Source organism: Tamandua tetradactyla, chromosome 25 (assembly GCF_023851605.1).
Source record: "Tamandua tetradactyla isolate mTamTet1 chromosome 25, mTamTet1.pri, whole genome shotgun sequence".
Lineage (NCBI taxonomy): Eukaryota > Metazoa > Chordata > Mammalia > Pilosa > Myrmecophagidae > Tamandua > Tamandua tetradactyla.
The window spans coordinates 10,251,852-10,272,221 of record NC_135351.1 but is presented as its reverse complement, the minus strand read 5'-3'; the positions used below and the strand labels follow the sequence as shown (position 1 = coordinate 10,272,221).

The 20,370-nt window shown below is 35.8% G+C and overlaps 1 protein-coding gene across 1 annotated transcript; it reads right to left on the bottom strand.

The window, feature by feature from the left end:
- Positions 1–305: 305 nt before the first annotated feature.
- On the bottom strand, positions 306–19,558 carry SNRNP48 (small nuclear ribonucleoprotein U11/U12 subunit 48). The gene is made up of 9 exons (XM_077143677.1): positions 19,352–19,558; positions 16,050–16,163; positions 15,730–15,790; positions 14,865–14,939; positions 9,553–9,741; positions 8,964–9,085; positions 5,737–5,825; positions 5,168–5,332; positions 306–1,314 (listed from the first exon to the last, which is right to left on the bottom strand). The coding sequence occupies exons 1-9, from the start codon at positions 19,508–19,510 to the stop codon at positions 1,266–1,268; spliced, it is 1,023 nt and encodes a 340-aa protein (XP_076999792.1). The 5' UTR covers positions 19,511–19,558; the 3' UTR covers positions 306–1,265.
- Positions 19,559–20,370: the final 812 nt, after the last annotated feature.

Sequence of the window (20,370 nt, the reverse complement as noted above, 5' to 3'; positions counted from 1 at the left end):
ACAAAAAAGGAAAAAAAGTTGATCGTGATGATAAAAGATTTATTCCTTCTAGCCTCCTAGGTTCTAGAGCAGCTAGAAAGAAAAATCTGAGATGATGGTATAGTAGCCCATGACAAACTCTGAGATCTGTCTTATAAACCACTTGTTGAAGAGTGCTTTGAAAACTAATGCTTTTTTCTTTCTTTGCTTTGTATATATGTTATATTATACAATTAAAAAAAGTTAAAAAAAAAAAGGTGTACAAGGGTCTTTTGGGGTGATGGTAATGTTTCATATCTTGATTGTGGTGGTAGTTACGTGGGAGAATATATATTTGTAAACATGTACACTTTAAGTGGGTACATTTTATTGCATGTAAATAATACCTCTATAAAGCTGATTTAAAAAAAAACAAGACAGTATATTTTTACTTTTACTAATTTTTAATTCATTAATGAAACACAGATACTTTATTTAAAAACATTAATATATTGCGGATGAAGCTCGAGTTCTCTCTGACACCCTCCCAGCCCAGCTCTCCACTCCTAACCTCTTCCACCTATACCCTTTTCTCCAATAACCATTGCTATCAGTTTGGAGTGGATTCTTCTAGGCCTTTAAAAGATATTTACATACATATATAACCACTGAAAATGTGCAGTATTGCTTTTTACATAGATATAAGTTATATGTATATTCCTGCAACCTTCATTTTCACTTAGCATTACGTTTCTGAGATCTACTCATGTCAATATACAACTCATTTATCTTCTTTAACTCCAACATAGTAACCTATCCTATGACTACACCACATTTTACTTAGCCAGGCTGCTCCTCTTCTGATAAATATTTAGGTTGTTTTCCCCTACACTCACTAATGTAGAGAGGTAAATAGCAGTTACCTCTGGTGTGGGCACAGGACTGTAGGTAGTGTTACAAGAGTACCTTAGCTTTATCTGTAAGGTCAAATTTTTTTACAATGTGAATGTATTCATGTATTATTTATATAATTATTTGGTTTTAATTAATGAATTTTTGGTACGTAAGTACCAAAAAGAATGAAACAAAATCACTAAAAGGAAGCAAATCATCTATAATAATCAGGAAAGCAAAGTTACAGGGTGTAACAGTGTACTCATGGCTTGAGGCGTTAAGTATTTATTAAAAAATAATGATCTGAGCACTAACAAACCATAAAAACACATTCCCCTACTCAAAGCAATTACAATGAAAATACCAGCATACTGGTTTTCATGGCATAATTAATACATGAACAAATACTTCATTTATATTTTTTGTTTTCTTCTTTTATGACTATGATGTCTTTCCCCATCCCTGAAATGAAAGAGGTGAAAAAAAAAACTATTATCAATTATGAACATTTTGATATCAGAGCTTTAAAATAATAATTCAACAGTAATACTGTTTGATCAGATAAAAAGCAGAACAAGTTACAACATTCATTTAGAACTGAACAGTTTGTTTTTAAGAGTGAATATGGAAAAATGAATTATTAAAATCAAGGGACAAACTGAAATAAGGCTAAGCAAAATGGATTTTCTTTTAATTATGATTTGGAATTTTGCTTGAAAATTAGTTTTGAATATATGTATATAAAGACTGACAACTAAGAAATCCGTTTCAAAAAGAGTATCATCGAAGAACTTCAGAAATTGGCTGACTTTCTTATAATGATTCCCATCTCAATTCCCTACAATTAAGTCTACCTTGGAGGTGGATATCAAAGAATAACCTTGCCTGACTGAGATGTATTTCTGGCCAATATCTAATTTATACCACATGAAGGAAAATTATTTTCTGTTTAGAGTTTGAGGACTTAAATATATTTAAGTCAATAGGGACTGATTAGAGATGTCAATGTATTACTTAAGTGGAAAAAGAACAAACTAAAAAGAGCAAAAGGGAACAATCTCTGAACCAAGAGTTAATCTGAGTAAAATAATAGTAAAACATCAGTATATGAATCAAAAGGCATTTACTAAGCAAATATTACAGTTTTAGAAAAGGACTAAATCATAGCAGATTTAAGTCTATAAACTGAATGACAGTTAAGATGAGCAAAATTCCCAAACAGATCAACCTTGTAATGCTTGATTCTCAATGACCCTGGAGAGAAGGTCAGATGAGGGAGGGTCTATTATTTGATAAACACTATGCATCTAAAAATACATGAGACATGGGCCCTGCCTTCAATGAGTTCACAGGCTAGGAGAAAATAATAATTGAGTATAATTAAAAAGTTTATGCTACCTAGAGTGGTGATAAAATGGAGAAAGTGATCAACTCTGCTTGAATAAGAGAAAAAGCTTCGCTCAGATATGACTGAGCACTGTCTTCAAGAATGAAAAGGAGTTTGCCAAGCAGGCTGCTGAAAAACACACATGTGATAAAAAGCAGAGTAATTCAGACTAGCTTAGACCTAAGCCATGTATAGCATGGAGCAGTGGCAAGCTCCAAGGTTGATAGGCAGACAGGAGCCCTGACTTTGGAAGGTCTTGAGAGTCTTCCAAAGAATTTGAATTTTACTACTAAAGAGATTTAAGAGGAAAAAATTCATTCTGGCAGTGCAGGGGATGGACTCATATGGGACAAGCTTAGAGAGAGCAGAACAAGTGAGGAAACTTATCATTTTCCAGACAACACTTGAGACAGAAGAGGCAACAAATGTGAAGCATCTTCAGGTAAACTGATAGCAATTCAATAAAGGATAAGAAAGGACTCTGATTTCTGGCTTAGGGGACTAGATGGATGGTTGTCCCTTGAGCCAGGATAGGGAATGTTGGGGAAAGAGGAATAGATTGAAAAAGATCAAAAGTTCAGTTTCAGACCTGACAAATTTGAGAACTGGGAGCTATGTCCAATAAGCTTCTGGAAATACAGGCATAACTTATTTTACTGTACTTTGCAGATATTGTGTTTACACAAATTGAAGGTGTGTGGCAACCCTGAATTCAGCAAGTCTATTGGCACCACTTTTTCAGTAGCATGTGCTCACTTCATGTCTCTGTGTCACGCTCTGGTAATTCTCACAATACTTCAAACTTTCTCATTATCATTATCTGCTCTGGTGACCTGTGATCTTTAATGTTACCACTGTAATTGTTCTGCAGTGCTACGAACTGCTCCCACATGAGAGAGCGAATTTTATCGGTAAATGTTGTGGGCATCCTGACTGTATTACCGATAAGTGTCATGTGTGTTCTGAATGTTCCATCAACCAGCTATTTAGCTGAGAGAGGCCAAAAGCTAGGCCACCTGCACCAAACAGTAAGCAAAGCTGTGAATGCAAAGAAAAAGTTTTTGAAGAAAATGGTAAGTGCAACTCCAGTAAACACATGAATGGTAAGAAAGTGTAACAGCCTTATTGCTCATATCAAGTTTGATCTGGATAAACAATCAAACCAACCACAACATTCCCTTAAGCCAAAGTCTAATCCAGAGCAAGGCCCTAACTCTCTTCAATTGTATGAAGGCTGGGAGAGGTGAGGAAGCTGCAGAAGAAAAGTTTGAAGCTAGCATAGGTTGGTTCATGAGGTTTAAAGAAAGAAGCCATCACTAGAACAAAAAAGTACAAGGTAGAGCAGCAAATGCTGATGTGGAAGCTGCTGCAAGTTATCCAGAAGACCTAGCTAAGATATAGGAAACTTGATGTTGTCCTATTTTAAGAAACTGCCAGTCACCCCAACCTTCAGCAACAAACATACTGATCAGTTAGTTAGCAACCATTACATCAAGGCAAGACCCTACATCAGCAAAAACATATGACTTTTTTAAAGCTCAGATGACGGTTAGTATTTTTTAGCAATAAAATATTTTTAATGGAGGTATATATATATATATATGTTTAGACATAATGCTGTTGCACAGTTAATAAACTACAGTACAGGGTAAGCATAACTTTTATATGCACTGGGAAATAAAAAATTTCATGTGTCTCGCTTTATTGCAATATTCATTTTATTGTGATAGCCTGGAACCAAAGCTCAATATTTCTGAGGTATGCCTGTATAGGAATAGATCTCAAATTATTCTGGTATTAGTTCATATCCCCTCAGCTATTAAACCTTTTATCAAAGATATTACACCAAGGGCAAAACTGACCGACAGTAGTTTGAGTCTTCTTCCCAAACCTGTATACCTTTTAACGGAGGAATTAACAGAAAGAGGCAAGTATAAAGGAAGGAACAGAAGAAAGAGATCTAGGCAAATACATCTGACATAATTAGCTCCCTACCCTAGACTTACTTTCATATCTCCTGGTTAGGAAATGACTAATAAAAAAAGTGAAACCAATATCCAATCATGCATACAGAGAACTATGTCACTAGAGCTACGGGTATTTGAATTGGAAATGAGAAATGTTGAAAATCTTTACCAATTATTTACTTTCTGCCAGTGAGAATAGGTTTCTGTATCCTAGAAAAGTTATGTTTTAATCCTAATCAACCTTGTGGGAGCAATGGTTTCTTCTAATCCCTATTCAGTACTGTATGTTGGAAACTTTAATTAGCTTATCTCATGAAGATATGATTCAATCAAGTGTGGGCATTAGACCTGATTAGATGGAGATGTGACTCCATCCATTCGAGTAGGTCTTGATTAGTTTACCAAAATCCTATAAAAGAAGAAACATTTGGGAGAAAACTGGAGATTCTGAGAGAGCAGAGAATGACAACAGAATGACAAAAGAGAAAGCCATGAGATTTCCGAGAGAGACAGAGTTCACCAGCTAGTGACTTTTGGAGATGAAGAAGGAAAATGTCTACTGGGGAGCTTCATGAAACAAGAGGCGTGGAGAGAATGCTAGTAGATGCCACCATGTTCGCCATGTGCCCTTCCAGCTGAGAAAGAAATGCTGAATGTCACTGGCCATCATGAACCAAGGTATCTTTCCCTGGATGCCTTAGATTGGACATTTCTATAGACTTGTTTTAACTGGGACATTTTCTCGGCCTTAGAACTGTAAAGTAGCAACTTATTAAATTTCCCTTTTTAAAAGCAGTACCATTTCTGGTATGCTGCATTCCAGCAGATAGCATACTAGAACACTCTCCTTACATTAATCAACTCTTCCAATCTACTTTCTCAATGTGGTCTACTACAGAAGGATCTATTCTACTTTTCGAAAGTAAACAATACAGCATTGGATGGTGAATGTTAGACTTGCCTCTCTTTCTTTCTTCTTGAGTCCCAGCTTTTATCCTTATCTTTACTTTTCTTGCGTTTGTGTGGGCTCCTACTCCGATCCCTTCTATGTCGTGAACATTCAGCATCCAAATAGCTCCCGCCAGACTGCCGTGAATCTACTGAAGCTGATCGCCTTTCTTCTTTCCTGAAAGGCAAAAAGTGACATTAGTCAGTTTTAATCACTAAGCTCCAATACACAGGCACACATACCTGAGCCTAAAGGCAGGTATTCCATATCATATCGATGAAAGACACAGTCTAGTTAAACTATGCATAACCCCATAGTCCATTAAGTTTCACAGCTTTTGTGAATGTTTCACTATTTCATTTACTATTTTATTAATATGGCTGTCCCTCAAAAACCATCAAAGGGCAGTGTCATGAAACAATTTTGGTATAATAATTCTGAGCGATTATAACAATAAACCACAAGCATGTCAATGATTCATAGTGTGCTACTAATGGTCTTGGAGATGCTAAAACTTAGTTAAGCAATTATTGGTAAAAGATTAAAAAAGAGTATCTTCACCAATAGAGACAATGACGTACTTTTCAGCATCATCCTCAGCTTTTTCCTGCTCTTCTTGCCAATGACTACTGAGTTCTTCCATGTGTACATTGATCACATCTCGGATTACCTTAGGAGAGTTAAGCACAGAATTTCAAGCGGGAAATATAGTAGAAAAATTAAGACTATAAAGTTAGAAAAGCACTAATAATCGCTTAAATATTTACTAAGAGCTCTGACAAAATGGGTATGTGCAGGTTAGAGAACATAAAAGAGCAACAGTCAAATTGGACTATGAATGATAGATGAAAGTCTGTATCAGTGCTAAATTTACTGAAGTTGATAACTATACTATGATTACATAACAAAATATCCCTGTTCTTAGGAACAAAACACTAAATATTTTAGGAACAAATGGTAATGATTTATGTAACTTACTCTTAAAATTGTTCAGGAAAAAAACTGCACAGATCAAGAATAGGAGAAGACAAAAAAATGGTGAGCAGATGGGGTAAAATGTTAACAGGCAATTTGGGGGAGGGTACAAAAATGTACTATTTAGGGATTATTTGTAGTTTTGCAATTTATCTATAAATTTTAGATTATTTACAAATAAATTATTTAAACAACTTAAAATTAAGCCAGAAACAGGGAAAATGTGAAATATTATAGTCACTTCATAGAGACTTTTCCCATTAGATTATAAATCCTTTACCTGTGAGAAACACTTAAAACTGTGCTTCTCTTCTATTTCCTCATGCCACCAAGCAGTGGCATGCACCTAGCACTGGGGAAAGACAGAAAAAACTGAAAGTGTATGCTTTTCAATTAGCAAATGGTTTTAGAAAAACAGGTATGGGAGACAAGAAAAATCGCAGAATAGATCACTATGCTGATGCACAATCAGTGATATACACTGATTATATTTCTTTCCTTAACATAACTTCCAAAGCTCCCATTTCCCACCCCCTATTCTACTACAACATATAGTAGAACCAGCTTTCTCTAACTATATTGCCCTTCAGAAGCCTTCAGTTCTAATCACCCTGGATTACTGACAGTTCTCCGAAAAAAACCCGCGTACTTATATTTACTTTTAGGAATGCCAGTCCTTCCACTTGGAAAATCCTTATACGCTTCTTCTACAATATACTGAAAACCTAAGACATGCCAAGGTCCACCTGGGGGAGTGGTATGAACCACACACACCTACACCTGAACACACACCAGTTCCAGTACTTCCTGAGTAGTTCTGCTAGCATATGAGCTCCTTGGAGACTCCCAGAGCCTACCTAGCATAAAGGAAAAGGCGACCTCTCCCTGCTTTTTTCTTTTTTTCTCTCAAATGCCACCTTCTCAAGGAAGCCTATACTAAACTTATCTTTTACAAAGAATCTCTCCCTCTTTGACCAGCACTTGAATTTCACCTCTATTTTAGTACTTTACAGAATCTTTATTTTGAAATGACTGTTTCCCTTATTATGTGCTGTTTGAGGTGGGCTTTGCATCATTTATCTCTGCATACCCCGGAGCCATGCATCATGTATAGTAGCTTCAATACATATATTCTAAACATTTGCTGAAATTTGTCAAAGTTTAAGTTCTGGTTCAGAGTAAACAAATAAACAAACAAACAAAACTTCTTAGGACAGGCATAAAGTAAAAAATGACAAGATATGTGGTGGTAAACCCTTGAAAGATCTATAAACACTGAAGTATTAATGAATAAAGGATATTTGGGATCTGCCTTCAAAAGCTAAGTGCAAGGGGTGGGGTGGGTACTGAGTGAAGGTACAGACAAAACACACCAGGACATAAGAGAGTTGTTGAAGCTGGGTGATGGGTACATTAAGGGTCCATAATACTATCCCATCCACTTTTGTATATATTTGAATATTTCCTTAATAAAATGTTAACCAAAGAAATTGTAGCGAACACTAGCAGCAGCATTTAGAATTAATCACAAGGTCACCAGCACAGAGAAGAGAAACAACTGATCAACCACCAAATATCTGAGGGCCTATGATAATTATTCAGGTATTCAGATAGTAGGACATGGTCCCAAACCTCTAAAGGGGGAGTGAAATCTCAAACCCGTGCTCAAATTGCACAAAGAACATAAAAACAACTGCTAAGCTGTGATACACAGCATAAGTGTAAGAATACAATGTATGGCTGAGAGTCAACTAATACCTCCTGAAAACAGTGGACCTGAAAAACAAAGAGCATTTCAGATGAGAAAACAACAGTAATTAAGGCATTATTTACACACATTTAAGAATAACTATGTGTGACTGTGATATAGTTTAATAGATATGCCTAACTAAAGCAATAGAAAACTCTTGGTAAAATGAACCTAGATTATGGAAGGTCTATGAAATCACAGAGGGAGGTAAGAAATAACGTGGGAACAATTAGAGAATCAATGAAGAAATTATTTGTTGAGCTAACGCAAGGTAATTTAAGTACCAAAAATTCATCAACTCAAAATTCAAAAATTCATCAACAAATCCATTAAGCGATACATGAAAATAAGTCTACATGTACACCATGAAATTAATGCATAATTTATATCCAGACATTTCTTAAGCTCCAATATTTAGTAGAGTACAAAAAATTTTTGCAAAAGACAACAGTAGGGCAGGCGATGTTGGCACAGTGGCAGAGTTCTTGCCTGCCAAACCGGAGACCCAGGTTCAGTTCCCAGTGTCTGCCCGTGCAAAAAAAAAAAAAAAAAAAGAGACAACAGAAGCATTTACTGAACAATTTCTGTGTTCATAAACATTATCTCTATCAATTCTCATAGCAATTGTTAAGGTTCATGCTATTATTAAAAAATGAAAAAATTGAATCTTGAGAAGATCAAATTACATGTCCAAGCCAGCCAACAATAAACAGCAGAATCAAAACTCAAACCCAGGTTGTGTCTAAAGCCAAACCCATGTTATATTTTGCAATACTATATTCTCAAAAGGAGTTTTCTTTTTTTTTTGTATGCTATATGGCAGGGTCACATTTCACTATTTTTCCATAAGAGCATCCCATTATTGCAGCACCATCTGTTCAATTTTTGTTCATTTGTTTTGCTTGTTTGTTTTCTTGGGAAATGCATGGAGCAGAAATTGAACCCAGGTCTCACACACGGCAGGTGAAAATTCTACCTCTGAACTGCCCTTATACCCTCAGCAAAACCTCTTCATAACTTAGAAAACTATCTAAGGGAAATTTTTGTTCTCAACAAAGCTCTATAAGAATATGTAAAACTTACCTCAGTATATGATTTCTTGGTTATATGAACATTCTTTGCTCTATAGGACTGGCGTCTTCTTTTATAATCTCTCACTTCTGCCAGGATTTCAAGGTAAGATTTTGGACTTTTCCGGCTATTATCTAATAAAAGAATAAAATAAAATTATTATATTCTTAGGAACTTTTCAATTCCTATGAATTAGCAGGTAGGACTACCACAATCATCTCATTTGAAATCATCATTTCAGTGTTTCAATCAGCACACAAAAACATTCTAAAAAAACCTACATTATATAAATGGACTAGATTTTATATCTCATTTTTTCTCTAACCATTGGATGAATACAAAACCATTTAGGTACATGAATTGAAGCAGCACCTCAGTTATAAGTAGCATTCTTACAGAAGGAAGGTATACTTAATGTAAAAGAGATCAAAATTTTATGCACTTTTAAACAAATATCTTAACAAATACATAAATATCAGGAAGCAAAACTATCTCATCTCAATTCATTTTCAAAATGGCTAGATAATTTAAATCATATTCATCACCCTCAAAGAATGGAATGATAATTAAGAAATCGAAAACTGTAATATTCATCTCAAACCTTGATTGACTTTGGCAGCCAAGTCTACAAAGAGATCACTGTCATTTTCAATGACTTGAGAATTGGAACGTTTTTTCTTTGTCTCCTCAATTACAAAATCATAGATGGCAAGACGATCAGCTTGGGTTAGATCACAAACAAACCGTTTGTGATTCAGAGGAACTTCACCAGGTAAAGAAGAATAAATTCCTAAAGTAAAAACAAAACCACAAAAATAAACAATATATGAAGATTGTGTATCTAAAGTCTACTACTCATCTTTAAACATGTGCTATGATATTGTAATGCTAACGCAAACATTTTTTTCATGGTAATCCCTCATATCTATCTATGAGATATATGGTCAGCAGTAACTTTACCCTGAATGCTACAGATCCACAGAAAGGCTTTACTGTGGATGCCTGCTGCTCTCTACAACACAATGTTAAGAGAGATCCCACCATCAGAGACAACTGGATTACCATAAAGAGAATCATTTGGGTGACAGTTTTTATGAAGACTATCTACATAACGAAAGTAGGCATTAACTTTCTTTATAAGCTTTTCCCCATAAAACTGAAAAAAATTGCTTTAAGAGGTAACACACATTATTGATCCTTTGAAAATAAATTATGAGAATGTGTAAACAATGTATTTTTTATATGTGGCATGAAGCTAGATTTTCAATATTGAAAATACAATTTGTGCATTGACTTAAGTATTAGGAATCAAAAACAATTAATAGCAGAAATCTGAGATTAGAAAACACAGATTAATTTGAGACTAAACCCATCTCATTTCCTGGGGAGGAAGCATATTGGCATAACCTAATTAACTGGAAAAAGGTTCATAGCAGTGCCCCCCACCCCCACTCCAATAGTTACAAACTTTCTAAAATCTGCTCATTAATGCAAAAAAAGCAAATACAATACCTTGATATGATGTATTAAACATTGAAGAAAAATTTTGTTTTGAGATTCAAATTTTCTCAAAGCAATAAAAAATGACTGTAACTGTAAATAAAACAATTTAATACAATTCTTTCTAGACTCATTATCACTAATGCACACAAAGAACATGAGCCACTAAAGGAATCCTTTTAATGTTTGCTAGGCTACCCTAAAGTAATAACTCTGGTTCATAGAACAATATATAATTGGTAGTTCTTCCCAGATACTTGTATTTGGTAAAGAGTAACTTCATTAACTTCATAAGCAAAGAGGCAAAAAAAAAAGAATTCAAATAAGAGCATGTTATAAGCTGAGCATTACAACACAAAAGATATTGTCTCCAAGTGAAGAGAAGAGCTACCCTGAACTAGAATCCCCAATAAATAACATTGATTGTTATCTGGATAACAAATTTATTTATTTGTGCTCTGGATAACAAAGCCCAGCCATTTATAATAGTTAAAAGCTTTGAATTAGTGGGGTCAAGAAGGAGTTCTCTTTCAAGTCAATCAAGTTTACTCTAATTGTGGCAGGCACTAGGAAAAACCCTTTAATGTAGAACGTGTTAAAACATCTAATTTTACAGTATAAAAATGTACTAGCTTTGCATAACCTAATTCCTCTCAATATAGGCTACACAAGTCTGGAAGAAAAATACAAAGATCAGAAAACATTGTAACAGTGTATTGCAAACAAGTTCTACAAAAATTCGTGTCTAATCATTGTTTTTAAACAAAGAAATATAATTTCCTCTTTATAATATTTTGGTGTTTTGATTTATTCATCTTAAATTTTTTATGGTGAAGATAGATACTTTAATTGCATGAAATTCAACTAAAATTTCAAATCAAGCCTATAATATTATGATAGCTATAAAAGTTTAGAAAGTTGAATGACACTTTTAAAAGGATATCATTTGCAAAAAGGATACTGCATATCTTTAAATAAGGAGTATATTCAGGTTTCTAATTCCTCTTTATACTCACCCCAATTACTGAAAAACAAGAAGTACAGGAAAAATTAAACAATAAATGCAATCAAATCATTCAGAACACAGGTATTTCTGACCCCCCAAAAAATGGACAGGCACGTTTAAATAAGCTTATATTTACATAAAATGTAAAATGCCAATTTCTGTACAATTTTCAGAGGCACATCTGACTGTAATGACATCATAGCAATTCTGCAGCCCTGCACTTTTTAAATAATTACAATTCTCATCCTTTCTTGTCACTTTTGCCATCAGAGATTTTCTTAAACAGATGACATATATTAGTGAGAATTTTCAAGCTGGAAGAATTCATACAGGGTCAATTCCCTAACATGAGAGATAAAGAAATGAAGGCCCACAGATATGAAATGACTTTCCCAAAATCTCAAAAGTGAAGGAGCAGATTGGATCTTAGAACAATTCTATCCTATCTCTTAGAGTTCTTTTTTTTTTAAATCCTGTATCTCAGAATTATTTTTTTTAATATTTTTTTTGTTGTGAAAAATAATATATACAAAAAAGCAGTAAATTCAAAGCACGTTTTAACAAGCAATTACAGGACAAAAATTTCAATGTATGATATGGGTTAAAAATTCCAAAATTTCAGGTATTGCCTTCTAGCTGCTCTAATAAGACACTGGAAACAAAAAATATCAATATAATGATTCAATAGTCATACTCATTTGTTAAATCCTAGCTTCTCTAATACAATCCCTCTTTAGAGTGCTTTTATAGCACATTCATCTTCCAATCATGTCCATGTCTCAAATATACTTCATGTAATTGAAGTACTACAACTTGAATCTTTAACATTGAAGGAAAACGATAACCACTAAATATATGATTATTTATGATTGACATTAACATCTTGGTTATAAAATCAACCAAATTAACTATATTTAAAAATAAGTAAGTAATTCAATGGGTTGTTCAAAACTTAATGGACTGAGAAATCTATTCACTGAGTTTAGACCTGCATGACTGACGAAAAGAAAACATACATGTAACAACATCAAAATGTGCATTTAAGCACACCAAACATACCATTAGTTAAATGGGGAAACATAAAATTTTTCATGTTAGTCATTCTTCCTTCAAAGTAAATACATCAACAATAAAGATAAAAAAGAGACTCTTGTCCTAGGGTAAGAAGTTTAAAAATATCCAAGACATAAGAGGGCCACAAAAACTATTTTTATTCAGAAATTACAGAACTCTACAAAGGATAAAAAGATAAATTTTAGAGAGGGTTGCAGATGATATAAGAAGTTATTCGTAACACTTAATGTAAAAGTGCAAAACTTAAAAATTTAGTTAGTTTCTCAGATCAATCTGTTGAAAGAACTATTCGAAGTAATTCTTTGTTTTTGTAAAGAACTAACCTCAAAGTCCAAATCTGCTTTATTACTCAGTCATATAAATTAAAAACATAGGCTATTTTCTAAATTACTCACATATATCAAATTCTCGCCCATTTCATCATTTTAATACTGCTTTCAATATATTGATTTCATTTGTATAACAATGGCTACCAATTACTGAGTTCAGGCTAGTTCAGCATTCATTATCTACATTCTTCTAAATAACAATACAAGATAGTTTATATTACAGACAAGGAAATGAAAGCTTAGAAAAGATAATCATTTGCACAAGGCCAAAGAGCTAATCTATTTCTTTAACACAGGATTAGTTATACAACTTAGAATAAACAATGCACTGATAGCAATGGGTATGTATAGATTTGGAGTTTGTGATATTGTGCCACTTAAATAAATCACTGATAGACATACTAAACGAATAAATTTGAGCAATATCTGGAATCCTGATCCCCAAGTTTCACTTAAACACAGTTTCTAACAGAAAACAGACTAACTCATTTCAGAATTTGTATGGTAAGTCAGGATTTGGTTCTAGATCCAGCTTTGCTATTATCTAGCAGATGTATGTTACTTAACTTTTGTATTCCTCTATTTCTTTATCTAAATAAATTCAGTAAATCTCTCTAACTAGCTGTGCCAGTTTGGGAGGATCATGTACCCCAGAAAAGCCATGTTTAAATCCTGACCCATTTTTAAGTCATTTCATTTCTAGTATATTCCATTTCAGCAGCTAGCAAACTAGTACACTAGTCAAAAGTCAAATAAAGCCCCTTAACTACTAACCCCTTCCAAAACATCAAAACCTCTACTTTTTTATTGGTCTACTGACTAATTAGGGGTAATGGACAGAACCAGTAACAAGGACCAAAATGGCCAACTGCTTACAGTTCAGTAATCTGCCCAAATAAGACAAGAATCGAATGTCTTCCTCAGAGACAAAATCTGACATTTAACTTACAGGTACCAAAGTGGGAATTTCAAAACAGGAAATACAAGAAACGTGTTCTGGCTGATGTAAGGAAGGGACCAACGCAATGTAAACAAGACTAAGGTAGAAATGGTTCCTCCTTCCAAAGCTACAGTGCAACAAAGAGAGAAATCAAGTCAAAATACTGGCTGAGAATGATGGGTAAAGACCCCAAATTTCAACAGGGAATTAAAGCAACAAGTACATGTTGGTGAATATAATTCAGCTAGAAAGAAGAGGAAAAAAGTTAAGATGTTCAGAGAAAGCAACCTCTAGAAGGTTCAAAGAAGACTTTTCAGGAATCATTAGAGAGCCAATCATGCTTTGGCTAGATGTTACATTCAGGTTCAGAAACCTAAAATCTATTAATTCACACACTTCTATGTTTTTCGAAAGATTAAGTTTTCTTTCAATTTCCTCAATCTTATGCTTAAAAACGCCAACCTAGTCTCTGTTGAATTAAGTCCTAAACAGAAACCCTTAACTCAGCTACAAAGCCAGGCATGAAAGGCTCTACAAACTCTATGAAATGGTAGGAAAACTGTGTACTTTTTTCTGAAGAGAGGATCCCTAGAACTCATCAGATTCTCCAAGAAGTACAATATCCAAAATGCTTAAACACCATCTTGATTAATGAGCAACTCTCTGAATGCAGCTGTGGATACTGATCCTTCTAGCCTATACCTTTCCTTTTACATTGCATTTCAACAGTCTCAAGAGACAGAATTTCTCAGGGTAAGACAGTCTCACCCAACGGGACTTATTTATTAAATTAAAAAAAAACCAAAATATTTATATTCACAAGGCAATCTCAGCTATCAGGTAATTTCAAAGCACAAACTGCTACCTAGGATAGCATCCTAGTTGGAAATATCTAACAAACTAAGTTGAAATCAAGCAGATTAGCCAATACTAAATATTAAACTTAACATTCCTCATGTAATTGTTTTCATAAGATTTTTCTTGAAGAAAATTGTTAATGTGTTTGTGGCAGAAAAATAATTTCATCGATTCATTAGTAAATTCAAACTATAATTGTTACCTACTTTGATTATAGCAATCACCATCTTTTCCAACTGCAGTTCTAGCTTGTTTAATTATCTGGAATTGTGAGTCCTTATCTGCCAAAAACAGACACCAACAGACACATAAAAATCATGAACACAACATAAATCATCAGTGTCCTCAATTAAATTATTCACATTTGTACTGGTTTCCAATCCAAGCTCTGTGGACAGACTCTTATGAGAGAAAACACCCACCTCCCTGCCCATCTAATCTGCATGCAGAATTCTCTGAGATCTACAAGAGCCAAGTAAGGAACCCAGACTTGACACAGTTCAGAAAAACTATAATCACACATCAGTGTGTAGTGACCCATAATAGCTAACATTTCTTAACTCCCAGTTAAGTGTCAGGCACTATCCTAGGCATATTATATAAACTATATGTATCACTTAATTCTCACTAAGGTACTCTTAGCATCATCTCCATTTTATAAAGAAATTTAGGCAACAAACAGGTTAACTTCTGCAATTCACAGATCTGCCAGATTCCAGAGCCCATGTGAACATGATATGAACATCTCTGGTACACATTTCCTTCCCCTGCCCTATCTTCAAACTGTTGAGAGCCCAGATTTTTGTTATGACTAAGAAGGCAGGCACCTGCTTCTTGATGAAGCTTTGCAGAGTTTTCACTGCCTATAAATGTAAGCTTGGTCTGTAAATTTCAGATTAAGAGAAGCTATTTCCCTGTTAACTAGTTAATCACATATTCTCTTAAGGTACAAAATTTCCTGCCTAATTATAAGCATTCTTATGAAATTCATTATTTTGATAACTCAAAAATGAAAAATCAATACCTATACCAAGATATTTCAAAATTATAATCCAACAGCTTAATACTTACTCAAAGTAACTGAAGGTATCTTCACATTCTCATAGAAAAATTCAGGATTATACATCTCACCCTAAACAGTAAAAAAAAAAAAAAAAATCAGCATTCTTTAGTTATCAGATAAGTGACTAATTTAAGAATTGACACAAACATGGATTGGTATCATTTAAATACTTCCTGCAATAATGTGTGAACTTATGCAGTACCATTGTACCCCACAAATGAGGGCTATTATTTTATATTGGAAAACTTTACGTTATACTACCAAATATTATTAATTTATTAGTGCATGAACTACATGATGTATATATAATATAGTAAATACATGGTACCTCTTCTTCTTTGGTGTAGCCCAATTTCCTTAATCTACACGATACCATGTGCTTCCCTAAAGATGATTTAGGCATGTGATGATTAGAATCATAAGGGCATATCACAACTTCATCCTATAAAAATCAAACACAAGCAAAAAAAAAAAAATCAGGTACATAACATTTATACTTGACTAAGTGGGGTTAACTGATACCTCCTCTCCTGCATGCCTCTCCCAACCTCCTGTATGAGTGCACATTTTAAAAACTCCCTCAATTTCCCATCCCTTTAAAGCCTCTGCTCTCTCCACCCCTTTAAGACCTAACTCTTTGAAAGATTTCTTTGTACTCACTGTCTCACCAACCTCATCTACCAGTCATTCTTCACCCACTACCATCATTCCACTGAAATCACTGCCAGTAGGTCACTAACAACCTTCCTGTTACTACAGCCAAAGGATATGGCATAGCCCTTATAATATTTGAACTCTTAGAAGGTCATAACCCAATTGTCCATTTCTGTCATCTTCATACTCTCAGATTCTTTCCACCTCTCTGACATCTTCTACTTGGTTTCCTTTAAGGAACTACCTTCCTTGCTCCACTGGACCCGCTTTAAATGTAGGTATTCCATGGAGGTCTAACCACAGACCTGTTACCATTCTATATATGCTTATGAAAGACCTCATGACTTCAATTTTCATCATATGGTGATGATGTCCAAAATCTAGATCATTAGAGCTTGTATCTCTCCTGAGTACCTTATAATAAAGACACTAAAAATTCAACATGACCAAAAATAAATTCATTATATTCTTGCTCAGCTCTGCCGCTTACTGGCAATAAGAGCCTGGTCAAGTTACTTAACCTCTTTTTGTCTCAGTTTACTCATCTATAAAATGGGGATAAAAGCAGGACCTCCCCCACAGAGCTATTGTGAAGAATAAATGAATTATAAGTTTGTACACAAACAAGTTAGAACATGACCTGATACACAGTAAGCATCCCATAAATGTAAGCAATTAGTGTAGCAAAAGGCCCAATTTAATGCCTCCTACACTGCCCTCTTGAGAAAAATTTAGATTCTTTAACATGGCTGACAAGACCCCTGGCCCCTTTCCACCATCATACACCTCCATCTTCACATCCTGTGTTCTAGCTATTCTTACCTACTTGAGGTTTCCTGGACTGGTCACACCCTTGTCTCTGGCCTTCTACACAAGTTGTAGATGCTTCCTCTGTACTTCACTTAGCTAATTGCACTCACTGTTAAATATCAGCTTAGAATTCACCTTGTCCAGAAAGCCCCTGCTGACGACCCTACCTACAATAATCTTTACTACAGCAATTCCAACCCTACACAAGAGAGACTTTATCATATTATCTTATTCTGTGCATACCCCCTTTCCACTACCTCATAAACTCTATAAGGACAATAGACTTTAGCAGACAACTGAAGATTCATTAACTACCTGGACTGCACCTATTCAAGGAATTATGATGTAATTTACCAGGATTTTTAAACCAGTAATCTCTTGAATATTTGATACTGGTTTGGCAAAAATTAGATGTAACCCTACAGCTGATTTTCAGAACTTTGGAGTTTTACAAATGAGTCTAAGAGTAGTAGCACGGCAACTAAGAATGCAGATCAAGAAGCAGAATGTATGGGTTCAAATCCTAACTGCCATTTACTAGCAGTGTGTCCTTGAACAAATTATAAACTGCTTCCTCATCTGCAAAATGTGGATAACAAATAGTACCTACCTCATAGGGCCATAATGTATATTATAATGAGACAATGTAAAGCAAGTGGCATGTAGAAAGTGCTGTGTGTTTGTTAACACAAGGAATCCAAATATGCAACAACGCTGAGTAAACAATGGCATGGAAAGGTTTGAGAGGCCCAACTCAATGGAATTCACAGTTTCAAATATCCCTCAAAATGAACTATGAAGATTTTTAAAGATTGGTCACTACAATTAATAAAATAAACTGTGAACACTTTGTACAGAAATCAAATATCTTTTAAATGCTTCTGGGGGATCAGTTAGCTTAAGCCTGGGAGAAATTATTACAGCATGATAAAACCATAAAAAATATTCGAGATCACAAATTACCCCACAGGGAAGCACTTCCCTTCCTTCCACCCCACCAAATTCAAGAAACCAGGACCAGAATTATTCATTCTAATACATTTGGGCACACCGTTTTAAAAGCAATTCTGAAACCCAGCAGAGTTGCTGATTAACATACGTTAGTGGCATCATTTAATAATCCTAGAACAGGTGTTGTCCCAGTCAGAAACATGCAATTTTAAGGTTCAGAAAGATTCCAGGACTAGTTCACCAACTCTCCTAACCCGAATCTAGCCCAACTGCAGAATCCATGTGACAGATGACAAAGCAAATCACCAAGCGGTTACTCTGGAGGTTGCTCTTAGGCAAGCTTCAGTTAGACCTTGCTACCTATTATAACCTGCCAACCCCCAACCAGGACCATTCCAGTAATCCTAAAGAACACCTAGGGCAATATATAAGATTCCACAAGGGTTCCATGCACTAGAGTAACTTTCCAGAAACCTACAACCTCCAGATGGGTCCCTGGTCCAGATAAGTCCTAAAACTTAGCCCAGCCTCTCCAGAACATCAGATAGTTCCATCTCCCTTCTCCATATTAGTAACAAACCCTTCCAACATGAAAAAGTTAGACTGGCCATAGCACAAACACCCCTACAGAGAGGGACAGAATGATCAAAGGTGATGGTGGAGTTATATAGAGAAGATAGGATTTAATAAATATGACTGCTAAATCATTAAACTGATCTTTTTTAATCTCCAGTATCGTAGAGCAGCCAGAAGAAAAACCTAAAATTGTGGAATTGTGACCCATGTCAAACTCTGAAATATGTCTACAACTAATTTTGATGCTGTGGTTTGAAATTTATTGCTTTTTGCATATATATTATTTTTCACAAAAAGGAAAGAAAAAAGTAGATTGTGGTGATAAAAAAAAATTTTTTTAAATAACAAAAAACCACCGATACCTCTATCTACCGGCAGCATCCTGGGACCCAGTCACTTATTTGCTAAATGAGCTCCAGACCAGCCATTTCCTTCTAGCCCACTGATTTTCACTTTTTCTTTCAGCCCGAAGCTCGGCGGAGCCCCAAGGCCCAGGCCCTCACACCCACACCCACCCCTCGGCTCCCCAAAGCCCTCCCTTCGGCAGCACCGAGCGCGGATTTCCGTAGGACCAGAGAGGACCACAGGCCGAGCGTCCCCGACATACGCCGCGGCCGCGCCTCGGGACCCCACGCTCACCTCCGGGGCCTCCTCCTCTTCCCCGGGGTCCAACCGGTCCAGGCTCCAGCCCAGCGACGCCGTCAGTTCCTCCAGCGTCCGGCTGCAGCTCTCCACGAAATCGCTCAGCTCCTGCTGGAGTCGACGTCGCTCCTCCACGGGAGGAGACCCGTCCTCCATGACTGAACCCGGCCGGCAAACAGGAAGCAGCGGAACTGCCGGCCGGCGCGCGCGGGCCGCTGGGAGCCAAAAGCGGAGTCACCCAGCCACGTGACGTGAACAGCCTATAGGGAAGGACCACCGTGAAGGGGCGGGAGCTGTCGCTTGGAGACGCGCTTTTCTGAGTCTTTCTAGACGTCGCTTCTCTGGCGTGGTTCCTTAGGCGTTTGCACCTGGCCTTGCCTCGCGATAATTCCTCTCCATCCCCAAATTTTTAAAAAAATTGTTTATTTCTACAGGAAAGCTTAAATAATATACAGTGACGAGTCGTCCGTCCTTCCTCCAGTTCCTAACATTTGCTTTATTTGGCTTTCTCTCCACACACACACACAAATTATTCTTGCCCAATTATTTGAAAATAAATTGGAGATAATCTGGCGCCTCATACGTCCTCATGCATCTCCTAAGAACAAGGATATTTTCCTATATAGCCACCACACGTAACCAAATCTATGAAAATTAATAATTCTTTATCATCTAATATAGTTATTGAAATTTCCCCAGCTGTCCCCAAAATGCCTTTCACAGCTGTTTTTTTTTCATGCAATGTCATGTATTTGCCTATTGTCTTTTTTAATCTTCAACAGTCTCCCTCACCCTCCTTAAATCGTTGTATTTTGCAAGGAAGGTAGGGCAGTTCTTGTCGAATGTCCCTTATTCCAGACTTGTCAGATTGTTTCCCTCCTGATTAGATTCAGCTTAAGAATTTCTGCAAGGATACTACATAGGAGATGTGTAAACTCTTTAATCTCATGGGAGACACATATCTTAGTTTCTCCTGCTGTGGTTCATGGTAAACTCGATTGCTTGATCAAGGTGCT

What these genes read in the sequence shown, in the direction of transcription:
- SNRNP48 (XM_077143677.1), bottom strand. Translation starts at nt 19,510, where the DNA reads ATGGAGGACGGGTCTCCTCCCGTGGAGGAGCGACGTCGACTCCAGCAG. An exon ending in GATACCTTCAGTTACTTTGA is followed by an intron (nt 14,940 to 15,729) that starts GTAAGTATTAAG and finishes TGTTTTTGGCAG; the next exon opens with ATAAGGACTCACAATTCCAG. An exon ending in TGGTGATTGCTATAATCAAA is followed by an intron (nt 9,742 to 14,864) that starts GTAGGTAACAAT and finishes TTTTTACTTTAG; the next exon opens with GAATTTATTCTTCTTTACCT.